Genomic DNA, 20,953 nt, shown 5'->3' on the forward strand with positions numbered 1-20,953 from the left:
CCAGCAGAACTTGCCTCCTGGAGCTCAGTGAGGGATAATCAGATAGCTGGAGAAAAGGTTCAGCACCATGACAGCCTTCTTGAGGGATTCCTCATGTGCCATGGCAGTTGGTACAGGCATTAGCAGTGTAACAACATTTTATGTTGCAAGTGCCATGACAGTGCCGTCACCTTCTCTGACCTGTTTGTGACCTCCAATGTAACAGTGCCATGAAGGACTGTCACAGAAGTTGTTCAACATCTTCAAGGTTGGTGTTTATGTTTGAATATTCTTGGTCTGCTGCTGCTTGTGCCAGCACTGAATGGTTTCGTTCGACTATCAACAAGAAATATAATTACTACTTCTAAGATAACTTCTCTGAAAGTAATAACAATAATCAATATGTTTAAAAACATATTCTATTAATAAAAGAAAACTGGAACTAGGAATTCCCAAAGCAAGGTATAGGAACAGTGGGGAGAGTTCAGAGGATACTACAGGAGTTTCTGTGCGGGGCTTAAGGAAAAGTAAAATAATACGAGTCTACATTGCCTGCCTACATGCACACACCACTCCAGGGTGCACTTCTTCCTCCTTGAAAACAATACAGAAGGACAATGGGGAGCAAAAAGTATTTTACTAATTACAGCCCTGAAGTAGAAGTTTGAAGCAAAACAGCGGGTTACCAAGGCAGCAGCTGGTTGCCTGAGTAACCTCTGCATAATCGCTTACAAACAGTTCAGAGCTATAATTTTCCTCCAGCACATGGCTGTTGTACCGAGATATCTGCCACTGTATTGAACTTGATCACCCACAGAGGTTAACATAATGTAACAGGATGCAAGAGTATGTCACATGCAGTGGAAAAAGCCAGATAAATACCACAGTTTGTACAAGAAATTTCCTTGGGCATCACTTGAGAGAAGATCCAAAAATAACATGACTTAAGTTCCTAGTGAACTTTTCAGAAAGACTGACAATATGAAGAAGGTTCTCCTTCTTCCAGACAGGCACAGTAGATTCTTGTTGAGAAGCCAAATATTATTTTTTATTTCTTCCTCTACAGAAGTAATCCGTACAAGTTCTAGGTAAATTTACTTGAATTGACTGGAACTTAAGAGCCCTGGGTAAAAACCCTCCAGAATCAGTTATCCCTTTTTATGACAAATTACAGCTAGATGTGCTTTAACTTACTCATCAGGTAGATTAAATAAACTATGATTTCAGCAGGAAGAATGGACAGAGTTTAAATAAGTTTGTTCACCAGCTTATTAATTCTTCTAAATTTGTTCCCCATGCATGCGTATTTTCCACACTAACAAGCACTGAAAGGCAGATCCACATCAATTACAGGGCAAAAATCTTTGCAAAAGGAAGAACTATTTACCTTAGAAGAAAATTTGAGATGAACCTCTGCTTCATCAGCTAAACTCTTCTTCAGCTGAGCCCAAGCTTCTCCTAGTGTCCTAGGAGAACAGAGTGACAATGATCAATGCCCTATCTTCTGGACAACCTCCCAGCAAGAAATGATTATGTGAACAGATAATTCTACTGATTATCTGGTGAACAGATTATTCTACTTCTCAGAGAAGCCTTTCAGTATTTGAAAATTACTCCATCTTCTTCTTTCCTTCAGACAAATTATTTTCTAGATAACGGCAGTTTAGGTACACTCCTCTAGACCGTCTCCAACAGCCCAGATACCTCTTAAAGCATCATAACCGAAACTACACGATCTTCCATCAGAGGTCATCCAGTCACCAAACTGGTGACAGATTATTTTGTATCAGACACTCTTCTACATATCTCAGTATGATTGCTTTTTTAGACAACAGTGTGAAGTTGTTGATGAATAAGCTTGTGATTCACTATAGCCAAATCCTTCTCCCACAAACTGTTATGTAACTGTACCTTTCACATCCTGTGCAAGTATAAAACCTGGTACTTTATCCTCATTGAAATGCATCTTAATTTTTTTCAGTTAATTTCTCCAGTTTAACAAAATAATTCTGAACTGCAATCTTTTCTTCAAGTTGTACATACCATCCCTCCTATCTCTGTCTAATCTCTGATTACAGTAAATCCATTATTTATTCTATCATAAGTCCTTAACAAAAACATTGAAAGAAGTCTGGACTTAGGATGAACTTTATGAGAACTCACTCCATAGCTACTTTCTGCAGTTTACTTTTCATAAATAGTGGATATGATTTCTTAGCTAGTTTTGCATCTTATGCTTTATTTAGGCCACATTTTTCTTGCCTATCTACAAGAATCTCCCATTGCAAAAAACTATACTAAATTAAGAGCTATGATGCTGTTCTGTTATTCCATCACTGGAGGAATTTAGGTTGGTTTGACATCGTTTGTTCTGTATGCATCCACAATAACTACTCATCACCTTAGTTTTCTACTAAGTGCTTCTAAAAAGCGTGATGGTTTATTCCACTACTTTGCACAGGTTAAATAAAGCAGAGCGATCTACAATTTCCTGGCTCCTTCTCTCTCTCCCCCACTCCCTTTTCAGACAGTTGTATTTTCCCCTTCGTGATAGCCTGAAAAATTGCCTGGCAACTACAATTTCAAAATAGTGGTCTGTATCTCTGACATTGCTCCAATGAGTTGAGTCCTCAAGTATGGTGTTCATGACAGCTAAACAACCCGAGACTGTTTCACCTATGTAAGCGCCCAACTCTTCTCCTTCCCTAGTCCCTCCCCGAGGTCCCTCCTCACTGTCCAGTTCTCACTGGCACTATTTAAGCAAAGAAGGCATGTCAGCCTTCTAGGCATCTTCTGCATCTCTTATCCAACTACAATGACTTAAATGACCATGGATTGTACCACCTTCTGTGTATGTGCAGCAGCACTGTACTCACAGAAACTTCAACAGATCCATCCTGATACCACAAATCGGTCTCATCTTGTCACCCTCGTGTCCCACCCACATATATGATGGTAGGTCTTTCTACCACCAAAGGACAGCAGAGGACCCCGGAGGGAAAGCCCACCCCATACTTTGTGTCAACTCCATAGATTGCTGGACAGCAAAGCTGCAAAATGCTCCACGGAGTATGAAACCAGCAGTGGTGACTGGTGTATTCACAGAGCAGCCGATGGGGCCCCCAGCTCATACCTTCTCAGGTACGAGAGGAATGCCCTGGTAAGTGTTTACTTTGAGTGTGCTAGGCTGCAGTCCCACTTTTGGCTCCTTCAAATCCTCCTGTTGGCTGACTCTTCCTCCCTCACTTTTTTAAATGAAAATCTTCTTGGACCTCACCAATTCCCAGGATCTTCTCACTAGCCTCTTCCTGGCCCTAGCCAGTTTGGCCACCACAACACCAGGAGGAGAAATTCCAGCAGGACCTCCTTCCATTCCCTCACCTTACACCCCCTCCAGGCAGAGTGTCACCGGGCAGTGTTCCTAGCTCCCTGCACTCTGCTCTGTGTCCCCTTCAGTTCCCTACTTCAACATTTTTTATGCTTTGGTCCTCATTCCCTCTCTTTTCACCTACTGTCCCCTAGTTTCCTTCCCCTTCATTTTTTCAGGCATTCCCTCCTTCTCCTATTGGGGGTAGGAGACAGTGGGAAGAAGATGTGGAAGAAAGTGGTTTTAGCTTCGACAGAAGCAGGTTAACACCCACCTCTAAAGGAGAAAAAAGAACAGAAACCATCATCAATGTAGATGCTCAGAGAAGTAATAGCCTAGTTAGCTTCTTGCAATTTCTGTCCTTGCCTACTGGAACCTGAGCAAACACCTCATGGAGCTTCATGGCCAGCAGAAACAGACTGTGTCAGAACTAGGGTGAGGACAATCATTTCCAGCCTTGCCTTTCAGTGCTTATAGGGTTTGTGTCGGAACAAACAGATGTAACAACTTTTAATCCTTCAGAAGTGGTGTCTTCTCATTATTACCGAAGAACTACAATCTAGTCTGAATTGCATTGCCTAATACTTTTTTAATAACTTCCAAAGCATGAACATGCTGACAACCTGCTGCTTTTCTTGGAGGGTCAGACCCATGATGAGAAGAGACTTCTTTGTCCTCCCTCTGTCTGTGCTGCTTCAATATACTCATATATGCTTCCACATTCAAAGTAATTTAGTACTTATACATGCTAAACCCTAAAGGACTAGTGCTGGCTAGAACAAGGATAGCATAAACACATTATTGGAAATGCAGTGTTTTATACACATATTTCTAAAAATTTACCACAAACATCTTCAAAAGAAAAATACTCCAAAGCAGTTCTATCCTTCCCAACACACCTAAGCTAAATAAACCTCTAGTCAATGAGAGAGCTCAGGAAAAATACATATGCCTGCATGGGAGGAATGCTTTTTATGTTAAAATTCTTGTCTTCTGCAAAAGTCACAGAGACACACTTACCCTTCTTCCTGAGCAGCCAAGGAATTCTGAGACAGTTTGGACAGGTTCTTAGCATATTCCTCCTCAATCTTTATCCTACACTCACAAACACACGCGTACACACAGAAAATAAAAAGACAGCAGTAAGTAAGCTTTAAGGCAGAAACCCACACACTTCATTTAAAGAAATTCTCTGCATTTTAACAGATCTTGGCCAAAGGAATTTTCCTTTCAGTCTCTAGGGCTTGGCAGCACCAGCTTCAGAATCCATCTCTCCCCTCCATATGCTAAAAATGCAGTGGCAAAAGCAGGGATATATGCAGGACAGCATGTGCGATAAAATTAGAAGAAAAACCAACACTTCGTGAGCAAGTAACAGGGACAAAGTGTTTCTACTGTGCAACATGGACTGTCTGCAAAACTGGGCTCACTCAAGAAGCATGTGTTTCAGTCTGCTGTTAAACGTGAGGTCACATATCCCTGAAGCAAAGATGACAGAATACAGAAACATAAAAGAAATCCAAATGAGGCTCGGGGTGTTGGAATGAACTTTTCCTAGGGACACCGGCTGCCTCCTGCTTGTCATTGCAGGTGACAAAACTGGTGAAGATGTGGCAGGGGCTTCTGTCACCATGAGGTAGTGATGGAGCCTCCACCCCTCATCCATTCCACTCACTGCCCTCTCCATTCACTCAGCAGAACCACACCAGGAACAGGATCTGAGCTTGCCAGCAGTGGGGGTGCAGAAGGAAGCTGTTGGCAAACAACCACTTTGGGAATGGCTGCAGGGAGAAGAACAAGTGTAGCTGCTGAGCAAGGGGACAAGGGTAAAAGCTGATTGCACAGCAGGGAGGGAAGGAGCAGCTAGCTACTGGTTCAGAAGTGATGTGCACCATGCCTGAAACACATCTCCATGTCCCCTGAGTTCTTCTGCTAGTGAAACATTTGCAAGGTACACGTGATCCCAACTAGGGCAAACAACTGGCTATTTGCTTAGTAGAGCATCTCTAACAGTGAGCTGAGTGGCACCCAGGTGGAGCAACTCCTCATTCTGTTCTAACTATGTGCAGGCAGAGGAAAAACCTGGTCTGAAATCTATCTCCTTCCAGTGAGAAGACAGAAGGTAGGATATTTTTGGCATGCCCATTTGCAATAGGTAGTTGAGCAAGCACTGTTATGCATGGCACATTTGAGACAAACGGGTCCCTTGAGGCAGCTAAGAGGGGTCTGATATTCTGGGCTGCTGAAAATATGTTTTGGATGTCACTCTGCGGGATGCAACTGGTTGAGGCCCAAGGTGATACCCAGCTCACTACAGCACAGTACAACTACAAACCTCACCCAGCATGTGGGGGTCCCCTTCTTCCCCCTCCTGTGAAAACAAAATCAGTCAGCCCTCCACGCCTGCTGTGTCAAGATCAGCAAACGCAGCTGCCCAGAACCAAAGGCTACACTGTGATTAGGACTTCACTATGAAAAGGGCTTTATCCAGGCACATTTCACCTGACCTACTTTGAATAACTACTTTGGGATGAGACTAATCTTGTCTCAGAACTGACAATTTCTATGGACTGGAAAGGGAGCATAGTTCAACTATAATAAAGATGCAAACATCTAAATGTAGCTGAGAGAAATATCCAAGTGTACAGCCCTGCTTTTGCCTCAGTTACCAGGAGTTCCTAACCAAAGCTCTGGTCTATACCCTTCACCACACAACTTTATTACTACTGGATTTTGGCTTAAGGATGCCTTTGAGTGGTTTACTTGTGGCTGCTAGGTGTGCAAAGATGCTAGCTGCTCTGTTGACTGTTCTGAGTTGCCCATACAGACAGACCCTCACACAATCCATGTCTTGGTCCTCTGTCTCATGAACAGAGGAATAACCATGTTTCATCATAAAGATTTGCTGTGAAAATAATGAATTTAAACCCCCATGAAGTTCTTCCTTGATACTGCTGTAGCTGGGGAAGTGTTGAATACAGCAAGACAAAGGAAGCCTCATGATTTTCACAATTACACATAAGGCACACTATGTCTGCTGCCACTAGTGCTTGTCCTAAGAGTGGCACCCTACATGCAATGTCACTGGCTTCGATGGAAGCGCTCCTTACCGGTCCCAGCTTTGGCCCAGGCTCTGGGATTTCAAGTGTTACTTGGACTGCAGGTGGACAGCACTATTAATAGGGCAGACTGCCTGGCAAGGAGGAATAACAGTGAAAAAAAAAAAAAATCACAATAAAAATGTCAGTTTGTTATCGCTTAAGAGCCCCAATTATAAGACATAAATTGTTCCACCCCAGCCTGGCATCTGTCACCATCTGTGGCCAAAAGACCCTGAACACCTCAGAAGAGGCTAAAAAACAAGATGAAGATATACATCAACAAATTAAAAAAAAAAAAATGCTCCCTGACCAATATGAACACCCTGCAAACTCCGGACTGTGGTGACTACGAAACACCAACATACCATACACAGGGACTCCTGAGCCTTCTAAGCCTACCTCCAGAAATCCACACAGCTGTTCCACAGCCACTCCACCTTCACACCAACAAAACTCTGAATCTCTTGTTTTCACTAACTTCTTTTAAAAATTCCAGAATTTGAAGAATTTCACACTGCAGTCAGAAGCATTACAAATTATAAGTGCACTTTGACCCATACCATCTTGACCTTATTAGTTTTAGCTGCTCTTTGGTTGTTTATTCCCTGCTCTCTTATGCTTCTTTTTTAAAAATAAAGTAGTTCGTGTGCCCACATTCCAATAGTTCATGAAAAACATGCTATAATGGATGAAGAAAAGCTACAAAGGGAGGCAAAGATGATCTGATGTGACTACCATGTAAGAAGAAACTAAGTAGATTAGGACAACACAGGGAACACAGAGAAAAGATGACAGAGGATATCTGACAGACATCTACACAACTGTCACTGTGTGAAAAGAGTGACTATGAGTCTTTTTACACTACTTCTCCAGATTATGAAACAAGAATGAAATTATCAAACAGAAGCATTATTAATTTTCTGTAGTACATAAATAGCAGAAGTCTTCTACAAATTGTTGCAGTGGTCAAAAATATAAAAAGACTCAAAAGAGTTAGACAAGCAATGGAAGATGTTTACAAGTATCTGCTGAACATGGCAGAACTAAGGCAAACTCTGGCTCTGGAAAGCCCCAAACTTCTGGGTATTAGAAGCTGGGAGGACAGAGACTCTAATGCTCTTTTCCTCTTACACACTCAGTACTGCCACAGTCTGATTAAAGTCAGTGGGCTACACAAACCTTCATCAGACTCGCTACAGCCATTCTCCTGCTTCTGTTTATTTTCATGTGGCTAAATAATCTGCTATTTATTTTAAATTTTCTAAGGATAGCCCAGCTCAATTCAAAAGTGAGTGGCCAAAAGCCTAAGACCTTTGCTAGTAAACACCCTACTTCTTATACTCAGACAGACTGATGTATTCAGGGCAGCCTGCAGAGTTTCTTGGCCATTTTAGAATGCTTACTTGAATGTAAATGCTGGACCATATTTCCACTTTTGATTTGAAGTATTTTTTCCCTTCCTTTACACCCACACCCTTGATCTTTCAGTTCAGTCAATGTACTAATTATTTTCCTCCCTTTCTTGAGGTCTGTCTTATTAAAATTCCAAGTCTGTATTATAACCCTACCTTTCTCAACAAGAACTGAATGAACACATAATTGGTCAGTCTAGGATTGCTATTCACAAGTAGTTCTTCTAAAAGCACCTACTTGATAAACTAAATTTCAGTTAATAGTACCTCTCGGTTATTTGATGAAGAAATCTAGTTACCATGTCTCATCCCAGCTTCCTATTTAAAGCTATTTTAGCTGCCTGAACCTCACCTCCAGAAGGCTGGTTGTACAGATGGAGGGAATTTTTCTGGAAATGAAAACCCCTACTTAAACATGGTCTTGTATTCCCTGAGCCATCTGATGGTCATCATAAAAATCTTATCAGCACTTCCACCCTCTTAGCTGGGAATGTAAATGTTTCCCCGATGGCATGAGCTCTCATTTCTGTGAGTAACCTCTCCAGCTCAACACCATCCTTCTTTTCCACCCAGAGCAATCCTGAATCATTTGTTCCAAAAACACGCCAAAAGAACAAAACAAAAAAAATATCTATTAATCTTCTAGTAACTCCCATCTAGATTCTCTTCACACTCCATTCCAAACTGTCTTTGTTTCCAGCACACAGTGAATCTTTTCTGTCTTTTCGTCTCTAACAGGCCTATTTCTTACTCTACTGAAGACATGAACATGCCTCTTTCCAGTGTCAGAGCTCCTCTCTCCTTGTTCTCTCTCATTTATATCAACTTCCCCTCCCTATTGAATGCTCCTTTCTTTTGTTTCTGTCAAATTTCATTATATATTACTTTATTCAGAGCAGCTTTCCTCCTCTTTTCCCTGGCCATGGCTATCACAATTCTGCTTGCCTTCTCCTTCATCTTCTAGCCTATCAAAACTACTTCTCAATTGTATTCTGCCTTCACCAGCTGGTCCTTTCTTCTACCTGTATCCTCTGGTCACACTTTTTCATGGATCACAGAGGCAACTGTCTCTAGGACTGTCTTATGTCAAAGGCAGTAGGTACCACAGGTGGATGTTGGGCACTCTGCACCTCCTGTATCAGATCGTGTTTATTGCTGGGCTATGCTTTGCATTTCTCCACTGCTGTCACATCTGTAATACTAAAAAAGGGACGAGAAGGAGAAAGAAAATACACCACAAATGAAAGCAACTATCTGCACATTCTGCACAATCAAACTGCCCCCAAACACCACAGGTGACTGTTACCCATTCATTGCTTCCGCCTCTACTGATTTTTATCAGCACAGTCATGCTGTGTCTGCAGCAGCGGAGCAGGAACGCAATACCAACTCAGCAGCAAGTACCAACATAGAGGCAAAAACAGAGGACAGCAGCTCCTTCAGCTGGTGCAATCGCCTCCGGGAGAAAACATCCATCAGCATGCTCTGCCTTACTTGTGGGAATAAACACCGCTTATTCCCTGTGGGCTGTTCTCAGGTTTTGAGAGTCATCCTCAAGATGATTTACACTGGCTTGGACACATGACAAGCAATTTCACTATTCACTGTGACACTACCTATTGTCACATCAACTCCTGTACATGGCTGAACTGAGCATCTATCGACTGCTTGTTTGGTGCTCAGTGCACTTCCCACATCAGCAGAGCAACAGACCATTAATGGCATTCTGGCAATTTCCATTGGCGACATCTGCCTTTATGACTTGGGGTTCTCTCTAACTATCTGTATGGGTCACTTAGCTCCATAACCACCTTAAGTCTCAAGTGATGTCTTTTTACATCTTCCTCTAGGAAACTGTGCCTATGCTCCATGTCAACAAATTGCTTCTCTATTTTTCAGACAAAATATTTCTTTTCTACATACCACCTCTACTCTGTTTTTCGCATGTCTACATTATTTCCTGAATCTGCAGTTTAAAACCTTCTTGGTTTCCTCTGTCTAAACGGACAGCCTGAATGCAATACAACTGAGACAAGTACAGCAGGAGAGAAAAGTGAGAGCTGGGGAGGACTGGAGAATGTGGATGGACATTAAAGAAACATTAGATGTTCTTTAAGACTTTGTAGCATATCTTTTATGCAGTTTAAGCTAGGTCATTAATGTACTGAAGAAACATCTAAATCAGGAAAACAAAAGTTGCCACAAATAGTTAATTTGATAGCAAAGTGCTAATTACCTTTCTCGAACAAACTCCGCCATTTCTTTCTGCATTTGCTTCCCTTTAAGTTGCTTCTGAAGAAGAATTTCAAATCCCGACACTGTATTGTTTCCCTGAGAATCCTTCTTATCAGCCTGGAAAGAAAAAGGAAGTTCAACAAAAAGATATGGGGATAAAAACCAGCGACATGCAGTTCCCAGTGGCAAGTATCCGAGGAGCCCTCCTCTGGTGGCAGCTGACTGGCCACAGCACCGCAGCCCTTCTCAGAGGAACAGTCCAACACTTTCTCTTTCCCCCTCCTCTTGTTACTTTTTTTATTAAAAAAAAACCCAACCTTTTACACTTAATTTTAGCTAGCATAAGACTAGGTTGGGGCCAAAGCAGCAGCCTTCCCTTCTGCCTACCTAGGCCTCTCCTACTTGCTAACACTGCTGGGCTGGCTCAGGCAGGCGTAAGCCCCGATGGCTCACCTGCAAAGAGAAGAAGGGATCCTGGAGCCAGTACAAGGGAACTGCTGGGGGAGAGAGAAGGACACTGCTGCTCCTTCCAGGTAATGCAACCCTAAATGACCTTTAATAGACTGTCAAGTTCAACCCTGATCTGCACTCAGAGAGTCTGCACAGATCTGCTGTAAAGCAGGGTAAACCAGCGACGTGTTCAACAGACCACCTCCATGCATCCCATCTTTCACCCTACACAGCACTTTCCAATGGTTGATCAGCTTCCTTCAGTTTTGATTGTAATACATTGTATGGTTGAAGGGTAGTTTTTTTAAGATTTGATTGTATAATCATCTAGGGGGTGTTTAAGAGTAGTGTCAACTTAGTGCTGAGGGATCTGGTGTAGTTGGGAACTGTTAATGTTGTGTTACGGTTAGACTGGATGATCTTCAAGGTCTCTTCCAACCTAGACAATTCTGTGATTCCGCGACTTCAGGGTTTCTACAAGGACCAACAGAGTCTTCTCTCTGCTGTCTCTCTTCTCTCTGTGCTTTTCCCTATTTCAGAACTTAATTTCCTATACTCCTCCAACAAACAGGCCCAGAGAACCCTTCCCGGAGGACTACAGGTTTTGCTCCAACACCCTGGGTGCTGCACATTTTCACAGAGAAAAATGTCACATTAATCAAAGCATAAGACTTGCACAACACCACGCCAGGCACTGGGCAGCTGAGACAACGGGAGGAGTGGAGTTGGTTGAAGAAGGAGGGCGAGCCACCAGCAGACCATGGATAGCAAGGCTGAACAAGTGGAAAGTTCCAGGAGCAGCGCTACGGGAGGATAAAAGTTTGCAGAAGAAAGGCAGCTTTAAGTGGAGTTTCACTGAGAGCAAGATGTGGCCAAACCGAAGAAGCCAAGCAGTGGCCAAGCCTAAATGGAAAGAACTAAGCAGGGCAGTGACTACTCTAAGACACATGCAAAAAACAAGCCTATACACTGTTAATGATTTACTGCTCATTGGGATTGGAAGACTGAACAAACTGAAGAAACTTTGATGGTTTGGTAATGCGACCATCTCCAAGTACATTCGTGTGTTTTAGCAAGTTACTGCTGTTAGTCCTCACACCAATGCTGAGCAAGCACAAGCCTCCAAGAGCTACACCTTTTTGTAAGGGCAACTTTTTTTTTTTTTTAAATGGAAACACTTCAATAACTGGTAACTAAAACCACATACAAAATCCATAAAATCTTCACTGTTGAAGGTGGTAGTAATCCCCCCGCCCCCCCCCTCCCCAAAACAGTCTTCCAGTAGAATATTTTATATTAGCTCCACATTTGAAGGACTACTGTATCATTTTAACCTGATTCGGGATCCTGAAAGCAGAGCTAAGCATGACAGGACACACACAGAAACACAGACACTGGAGACTTCCTGTGCTGAAGGCTGCATTAAAACTACTCAATTTAAGAGTTACTAATGGGTTTGACCTTCACAAACTTCATCCTGTAAAAAAGTCATTCAACATCTAGTCAGAATATTCTTTGGGGATGAGTTTTACAATTTAACATAAAATTTGTATCTGCTTGTTTTAAATATGATACCCCCAGACTCCTTTGTGCTTCACTAGCTCTCGTGCTCGGGGAAACACTGAAATAACATTCCCTATCCCCACTCCTGCTGCACAGCCCTTCTGGCTGAGGTATGCTGAGATGTGCAGTTTGTCCTACATCCTCCCCCTTTCCTGACAGCTGACTTTGCCCTTCTGGACACTTCCAATCTCACATCTGAGACCAGTTAGATGATTTCCACCTGATATCCACTGGCATCTTCAGTCTCTCTGATGCTGCCCTAACACATCGCATTTCAGCCCAAATTCTCCTTTACCTTGTACCACAAATCAAGCTGTTTGCTCCACTTTTTGAGAAGCTCAGGAGCTGCAGTATGGCATGTGGCTGGCTGCCTACTTACCCAGAAATAATCACAGTAGCTCCACTCTGAAGGTTTCAGCAACTGCTGCTCTGGCATTACGTCAGGGTGGGGGAAAGTCACACAGTTTATCTGTAAAAAAAAGAAAAAAAGGAAAAGAGAGTTAAAAGATAATGAAATTTTGCTCTTGATGAGAAATATGCAAATGAATGGTTATACACACACTCTTCCAATCGGAAAATTCACAGTGAATGCACATCAGTGAAGAAAAATTGGTTGTTGCATGGAAACAGCAGCTAAGTATTCCCATAAAGCTCCTCTAAGCAAGCAGGAGTGTTCACTCAGAGGAAAATAAACTACCCATTTCACATGATGAAAATCTGCCTGATTTGGAAAGCACCATACAGGGAGATCTCCTAGAAACCTAACAAACTGTGGTAAAAATCCTGACATGAAACACCCTGAGCACACCCCAAACACAAGAAATAGCATGAACAGCAGAGAGCACTGAAGGCACTATTGTTATATCTCATTGGAAAATCTTGGCTATGGTAGTCTCTGAAAGGATTAAAAAAAAAAAATAAATTTTTTCAGTGCATGGCCCTTCCATCTATCCCAGAGAAAGTGATGCTCTGTGCAAAAAAAGAACAGTGGGTCTCAAAAGTCAGCTAGACTTCTGTGCCCCAAAACCACAGCAATTTGTGAGACAGGACACATCACACAGTCCTTAAACAAAGGCATACAAAAGTACAAGTGCTCATTAAGTTATCATAGTAGAAAATGTAGCCTGATAAAAGCACAGTGGAAGCAAAGAACGTGACAGCTACTGCAGAACATGCTGCAGAGTAACTCTGGATGCAGTTTAGCCTTTCCAGGGAAGCATCAGCGAGTCAGAGATCACTGCCAATACATAATGCTTGCCTAAAATTTCTGCTGGTCAGCCACACTAAAAGCTGTTCCTCTTACTGCACCCACAGGTTCACTGACACTAAGAATACTTGTGCGTTAATCAAGGAACCAACAGAAATTGGGGATGGAAGACTCACAAATGTAACCGTATAGGTTTGGGTTTTTCTGGGTCAGGAGATCAAAAATAAAAAAAGCTGTGGGCAGGGTTGGCGAAGCTGCATGGACAGCCCTAAAGGCAGTGCTTACACGCAGTCAATCTGCCTTTGGGCTATTCAGAGAGGAATAAAAAGGACATGGTGACATCCTGCAAAGTGCTGACACAGTGTAAACCCAATGTGCTAGAGCAATACAGACAAAGCCTTTACAAGGCTCCTCCTACAAACCCACATCGGATCTGCCACTGTCTGCCCATGCTGAAGTTTCAGTGGCTGTCCTGTATGTAATGCCAGAGCTTTCCCCACCCACCTTCTCCACAAAATCACTCTGTCCAGAGATTGCCAAATCCATTTTAAAGCAGGCTGCTGACCCTGTACCTATGGTGTCTTTGGCTGCCACCTCTGCTAGATCCTAAACCATGTGTATTCCCTTCCAGCTTCTTTCCAGCTCCCATCAGGCTTCAATGTGATATGCAGGTCAGAGAACAGGCTCTCACTTCAGCATCACTTTGCAGGCAGCAGCCGTGCACCAGTGAACCTGCATCTCCAGCCAAGGCCAGCCTCCACCAGCCACACGGTCCCAACAGCAGACAACAGGAGGTGCTGAAAACACCTCCCTCTCCCTTCACATTCCCCATAAGAAGTGCTATGCATCAGGAGCTATAAAACATCAGATCAGAGCAGAGCAGGATGGCTGTGCAACAGAGGTGCTAGTGCTCACCTGCTACCACCACAGCCTCTAGCACGAAGCTCCTCCATGAGGGATGTTTCACTGAGGACAACTTCTGTCTCTGCTGAAATTTTCCTCTCCTGCCTCTTCCCTGTCAGCTCAGTTATCTCAGGACAGCACCACAAGCCCACCTTGCCCTGGGTTTTTTTGGTAGGTTGGGTTACCTTCCCCTCGCCATTCAGGGATCACCAGATTTAAGAGCCTGAAAGCAGATCCCATCACCTGCTGGAAGCAGCCGGCCACAGGAGAGGAGCTGGCACTGCTCCTCCAGGCGCATGCAGGGGTGTGCAGAGCTGCTGGCAGGCACTGCCTCAACACCCTGTTAGGTGACTCCTCTCATCCCCACCAGGAAGTTTCACAACTGATCATCCCAAATGTCTTAAGAATACAATATAGAAACCTTAAGCCAAACTGCTACTTTCAGCCAGCATCTGACAAGGACCAACCTGGACCCGCACCGATGGGCACACAAGGGCAGACAGACAGAACCCGCCGCTTCACTTCACAGGTCACCAAACCCCACACCACTGCTGATCACAGCTGTGCCTGTAGCTGGACACACCTCTGTGCTACACGCTCTTTTTCAAATAACACAATACACTGTAGTTTCACCTTAGAAAAAATCAGAAGGCCTCAGAACCTGCTCACAATTGTTCTGCCACGTATGAGAGCAGGCCAACTGCTTCCTGGGAGTGAGCAATGCTGCACCTCATCCTCCCAGAGCAGGGGAGAGAGGGGACACAAACTATCGTCAGCAATGACATTGTTATAGGTAACCATGGGATGTCAAGACAGGTTTAAACAGCTTCTGGCTTTGAGGATTTCTAGATTTGATGCTGCATTTAACACTCACTGAATAATGGGAGTGACAGCCACAGATCACATGGATGCCACAGATCACATGGACGCCAGCCCTTCCAGCCTCTTCAGAGCCTCCAGCATCTCCAACCCCTGCAGTAACTCCATCTCCTGAAGCCCCTCCAGCCTGGCAGCCTGCACGAAAACACTGCCCTGTGCACAGCTACTACACGTGCTTATACAACATACATCACAGGCATCCAGGACAGGGTGCTGCCTCTTGAGAGCAGACAGTCAAGCTACAGGAACTTGGGATTTAGCTCAAGTTAAAAACAGTTAGCAGCAGAAGGCAAAAGAGGTAAAGAGACTGCATGGAAGTTTTAGGGATGCTCGAAATAATTCACATCTCCACATCAGGAGCACCAATACTGCAGTGATGAAAGGAGAAGCTATTCTGGTTTCTACCTGTCCTCTTACTGGTGGTCTTGCAGAGAATGGCTAGGAGGTCCCCTGTGGAAACACACTGCTGAGCGGAGTTTTGTGTCACCTGAGGCAACTTATTTCAGCTGAGAAAGGACCAAATGCTTCCCATGAAGACAGCAGTGTTTTCAAGGCAGATTTCTGAGGCACAACAGTCACACTGGATCATGAGAAGGGGGGGAAATAGGAACCTAATTGTGTTTTGCAGCTTTTATCAGAAGACTGGGCATCATAGCACTGCACACCAGGACATGGAGGTGATGCGCAGCAGGAAGCATGTACAGTGCACACACAAGTTGTTTCCTGCAGCTGCACAGGGAAACTGCAAGAAAAATTCCTATTCCCTGCTAAAAACTAAATCTGTGTCGATTGGAAGCAACTTTAAGACTCTCCATTACATCACTAATATCCTGAAGAAATAAACACAGAGTCACTGGAAATGCCCACACTCAGGCTGGTGAAGGGCTCCCACTGCAGCGGGCTGAATGCAGCGTACCACATCCGTACATGCTGCAAGAGGAGGAATGGTGAGTGCACATTCACCAGGTGATGAGAGTAGGGTTAATTCACATGTTTCTCAAAGAATACATCCGACTCAAAGTTTGATGAATAGATCAAACATTCTTCACTTCTCAGAAGCTTATATTTAACTGTCCAGAAATGATGCTGAATTGTCTGGAAAAAGTCGTGAGGCCATTTGGGTCTAGTATCACATTTAAAAGGAAAGTGGTGTCAGAATTTTAATAAAAAAAAAAAAAAAAAAAAAAGGATTATTTAGGTTATAAACAGAACAACAGAACTTAACGTAACTTACAGTTTCTACACAAAGTCCCGGAGGAGGCATGAAAATTTTCAAAACTCTAGAAACATTACTAAAAGTTATGCACAACTGCGTAGCAAATCCTGTGACTCTTTCTTTTAGATTTCTTCTATTTAAACAAGAGCTCTTGGATCTTATTGCTGAAAATTTCTAAAACCTTTCAGGGTTTCCCAGCAGGGAGGGGAACACCAGGCTGGCACTGAGCAGGACACAGCCATACATCAGTAGTGCAGTGACCACATCTCGCCCTCTCCCCCATCCTCACCCTGAAATGCTCCTTTTCTTGTTTCTAAAATCTAAGATAGCCGAAAAAAAATCACTCTGGTTCACCAGCTTAGTTCTGACTGATGCCAAAGCATCTTGAGATGTTTGGCAGCATTAAATAGCTCTATTAGTCCCACAGTGACGTCCCTTTCCTGTGCAAAGGATCCCTGGTGTCACTAATCATGAAGGACAACTGTTCTCAAGCCAGTCAGGCTATGCGCAAGGTCCAAATTTAAACAACAGGATATACCATCGCAGCACTAATCTCTTTCAACAATGCTGACTAGCCAAAAAGGCCTGAACAAAAGCATTCAGAAGCTATTACAGCTGTAATGCCGGTAAGAAACAAAACAAATTAAAACACGTATCTCAGCTAATGATGAAGTCACATAACTTTAAGAGAAAACAAGGCCTTATGACCTGCATTACATCTGCACAGGCTCCACTGGGACAGCCAGGGTGATAATCAGCTTCACCATGATATTAAGTCCTCATCCAGCCTCTTCACTAATAAAAATAATGGCTGTTGTCAGCTTGCAATAAAGCAAAATTAATGACAGGACATCAGCAAGGTGTACTCCAAGTATAAGCTCCGCAACACGTTGCGGACAGCAGCCTGTCCTTCCAGTTGCCACTGGACACAAGTGGCACCATTAAAACCTGTGTGAGAGAGCCACTCCGTCACCAAGGCTAGGAGATGGTGCACAGCCAGAGAAGACGTGCTGTGAGAAACATGGCAACAAGGCTCAATGTGGAGAGAGAAGAAAACTACACAAGCAACACAAACTGATGCACTTCTCTTGAGATGCCTGCTGTGTACCAAACTCAGTCAAGAGATTAAAATACTTTTGCCTGTATACTGATCATGAGAAAAAGCAATTATACTCTTAGCAGTTAAATATTCCAGCTTGTATTTCACATGAATACAATGGCAGTGATGGCAAAATGAGCTGTTGACATTGTGGTGACTCTTGATTATGTCTGAGATGCAAAAGGGTGACAGAGGAAGAACGTCACAGGGAGGCAGGTGAGCACGCAGGATCTGCACAAGAGCAGTGCACACAAGAGCAAGGAGCTTTGTTGTGTTGGACACACACATTCATTTAATGGATTTCAAAGTCCTCTGGAAGCTTTGAAGTTGCTACCGGCACTCACCAGTAAATGAGACATTGCCAAGCAACATGAATAAAGCAAGAATAATTTGATCTAGGCTTAGGTAATCAAGTACATGTTTATTACATAAGACACTATATAAATAAATCAGCAGACAGTGGGTGAGCTTACTGTGCCGTGCTAAAGTGACTAAAGCAGGGCAACATTCTTGCTCATTTCTTCAACTTAAAAATGCAGATTATTTTTCCTGATTTCTGCACATTCACAGCACTTTAAACACAGCACAGATGTGTCAGACTGCCTAACTTCAGTATCTGCTTTACAACTTCAGCTGAGACCTGAAAAGTGCAATGGTCAACTCCACTAGATGTAATGAGTTCACCTGTCAAATGGAACCGTTTGGGTAAAACAAGCCAAATGCAAAGGCTGGAGATCTCAGAAAAGTTTACGAACAGACAAAGGCTTGGACAGTTTTAACTCCAGATAGGGAAACCCAAGAATGCCTAGACTGTGTCTAGGTAGCTTCAACATCATGAGTCTGTATGATGTTTTAGAGCTGGCAGGGTGATGCCGCAGCTGTGGTACAACCGAAAGGGAGAACACAGAACTGAAGTCCTGACTGTTAACAAAGTCAGTTGATACACTTCTTATTTCAAAGAGAAGATTCTGCCAAAAGTGTTGAGAAGCCCTCTTTATTTGGTCTATCCATAGAAAGGTCCAGAGACAATTTGGTCTGTGCCTGTCAGAGTAGGGAATTTCTGACCATTTCTGCCATGCAGTCAGCCCCAGGGCAGAAGGAAGGACGGTGCTGAACATGCAGCCTCATCCTGTGTTCATCACGTTGTGTGTGATGCAGAGCACAGCAGCAGAAAATACCAAGCTCCTCTTCCCATCTGCAGCACAAGTTCATCTGTGTCCAACATACGCAATACAAATGCCAGCATTTTCCAAGTCATGCTGTATCTTGACAAGGCACTAAAACATTTTTCAGAAAGAAACCCACACTCAGAAATACTGTAGCATCAGATGGGTTTCTTGCTCTTCAGTTGAGACATAGCTCTGTCCCTGTCAATACCCCCCTGTACCTCCTCCCTTTAACTCTCCCTCACCTATGGTAAAGGAGCTTCTGCTTCCACAGCAACTCAAGGCCAGAGAGACAGCTCTTCAGGAATCAGACAGCAAACCACACAGCCTAAAATTAATGAGTGTACCTTGAAACTCACTGCAAAATTAACACAGACCACAGACCTGCACTGCTGCTTCCTAAGTCAGCATCAATAATTTGTGCAAGCGGCCGTTTTGTTTCGTAACTGCCTCTGATATAACCCAGTAGGGTTTTCCCTTCCAAAGAAAACAGTGTTAGTAACATTCATTTACCAAAGAGAAAACACCCTACTCTTCTTCTTGTTGGGTGCATATAGATGAGAAATACTCCAGCTCCCACCCGCCTTCAGGATTTCCAGAAGCTGTGCTCCCAAGTGGCTATCTGGATGTAGAGGAGGCAGATGGCAATGAACTCCCACCCTCTGCTGAAAGTGGTAAAACAGAGACAGGTAGGCTGAGGCCGCTGGTCAGGCTGGACTTCACCTGATGTCTGCAGTTTGCATATCCCAGGACTTCAGTTTGGGAGGAGGTGTAGTAGACTGAGACCCCCAAAGTTAATCACAAAATTCCCCTCTGCAAGAAGAATTTCTGCCTGAGCACTGCTACAGACCAAGAAAAATCGAATGACAGCAAGCTAAGGATGTGCCCCGCAGCTCTGTTAACCAGAACATCCCAACATCGGCTTGAGTGGCACTGAACAAATATAACCTCCTAGGAGACAGGGGGAAAAATTACATTGCTTTACAGCTCTGAATACTTCATATGAAAATACTGTTTTTCACAATGGTTCCTTGATGCAGGCAATGGCTTGGACCAAAGAGCTGTTAAATTCAGCTTGGTTTTTCTGTCTGGTGCATCCCACTTCAAAACTTCAGACTTCTGCTGGAGAAACACACAGTCAATGTCCCTGACATAACACACAACACCATCTTGCTTTGCAGATGTTACAAGATGGCACATGGGCCAGCAAATATGACAATGAAAACCACCCTCAGTGAACAGCCTGAGCCCTCACCCCCGTAAGCAGTATTTCGGAAATACAAGCACTGTCGCTCATGCTGTCCCCAGCGACCCAGTGCACCTCACCCCAGGACCGTGTCTAGTCCCTCTGGACATGATGTTCAGCCCCCAGTTTGCTCCCGCCCCTCTGTCCCAGGCAGGCAGTGGGCAGCATTAGGTGCCCCAGACACGTTTCCAGCCCCAAGCACCACAGCCCTGGAAGGCTGCAGCTGAATCTGTCCAAACCAGCAATTCATTTATCTGCTCATTTATCTTCTTTATTATTTTCTTTTAAATAGACCTTTCTATTCTCAGCCACTTTCACTAATCAACTTCTATTCCTTCCTGTTTTTAAATCTGTCCTGCACTGAGGAGTCCAGAAATGCAAACTGTGTTCCAGATGAGGCCACCAGGCATACGAACGATATTAATGTCTGTAAAGACGGTACTGAGAACATCTTAACTGTCAGACATATTACTAATATTAAAAAGCAAATATAAAATTAACCTCATATCAAAACCTAAAATCTTTGCTGATACTTCTCATCAGAAATCTTCACTTGGACAATCTGGCACAGAAAAATACCTTCCACTACCTCTCTGAGAAAAAAATAAAGCTTATGTCCTGGCAGGACATTGATCCATCTTCTCGAGTTTGTATTTTTCTAAGCTTTCAGTGGTTCTTCAAATACAAAGGCGGGGGGGGGTGGTGGTGGTTACCAGATGAGGAAGTTTTTTCAGGGCACCTGGTCCACAGCCAGCACCTCTGGAGCACACGTGTTCCTCTTCCTCGGTCCGTCCTTACCTCCGGCTCATCCCAGAACCGCGAGAATCACAGGGAAAATGATGCTGGAATCCTACCCGGGTCAGAGACCCCAAAGCCTCCCTTGAGCCCCTCACTGACTAGTGTTTAAACACCAGGGTTTCTCGCGGTGGAGGCTCTGCCCGCCCGCCCCCCGGACTCACCGTCAGGCTGCTCTCCTTGCTCTGCCGCCGCGGCGCCGCCGGGGATCCCGGGGCCTGTGGAGACAAGCGGGGCGCAGCGTCACGGCCGCTCTCGGAGCCCAGCATGGCGGGCGCGGGCCGGCGCTAGGCGGACCCCATGGCGCGGCGCGGCTCGGCCACGGCCACCCCTCA

General features: G+C 44.0%; 1 protein-coding gene across 2 annotated transcripts in view; it reads right to left on the bottom strand.

The window, feature by feature from the left end:
* Nucleotides 1-20,953, bottom strand: part of GAS7 (growth arrest specific 7) — a 62,894-nt gene that overhangs the window by 10,933 nt on the left and 31,008 nt on the right. For both annotated transcript variants that reach the window (XM_026860961.1, XM_026860962.1), the window contains exons 5-9: nucleotides 20,783-20,836; nucleotides 12,487-12,576; nucleotides 10,096-10,211; nucleotides 4,367-4,441; nucleotides 1,367-1,445 (exon numbers count right to left, since the gene is read on the bottom strand). In XM_026860961.1, coding sequence (XP_026716762.1) covers nucleotides 1,367-1,445; nucleotides 4,367-4,441; nucleotides 10,096-10,211; nucleotides 12,487-12,576; nucleotides 20,783-20,836 — 414 coding nt within the window. The remainder of the gene's footprint in view (nucleotides 1-1,366; nucleotides 1,446-4,366; nucleotides 4,442-10,095; nucleotides 10,212-12,486; nucleotides 12,577-20,782; nucleotides 20,837-20,953) is intronic.

Source organism: Athene cunicularia (assembly GCF_003259725.1).
Source record: "Athene cunicularia isolate RWA chromosome 18 unlocalized genomic scaffold, athCun1 chr18_part1, whole genome shotgun sequence".
Taxonomy (NCBI): Eukaryota; Metazoa; Chordata; class Aves; order Strigiformes; family Strigidae; genus Athene; species Athene cunicularia.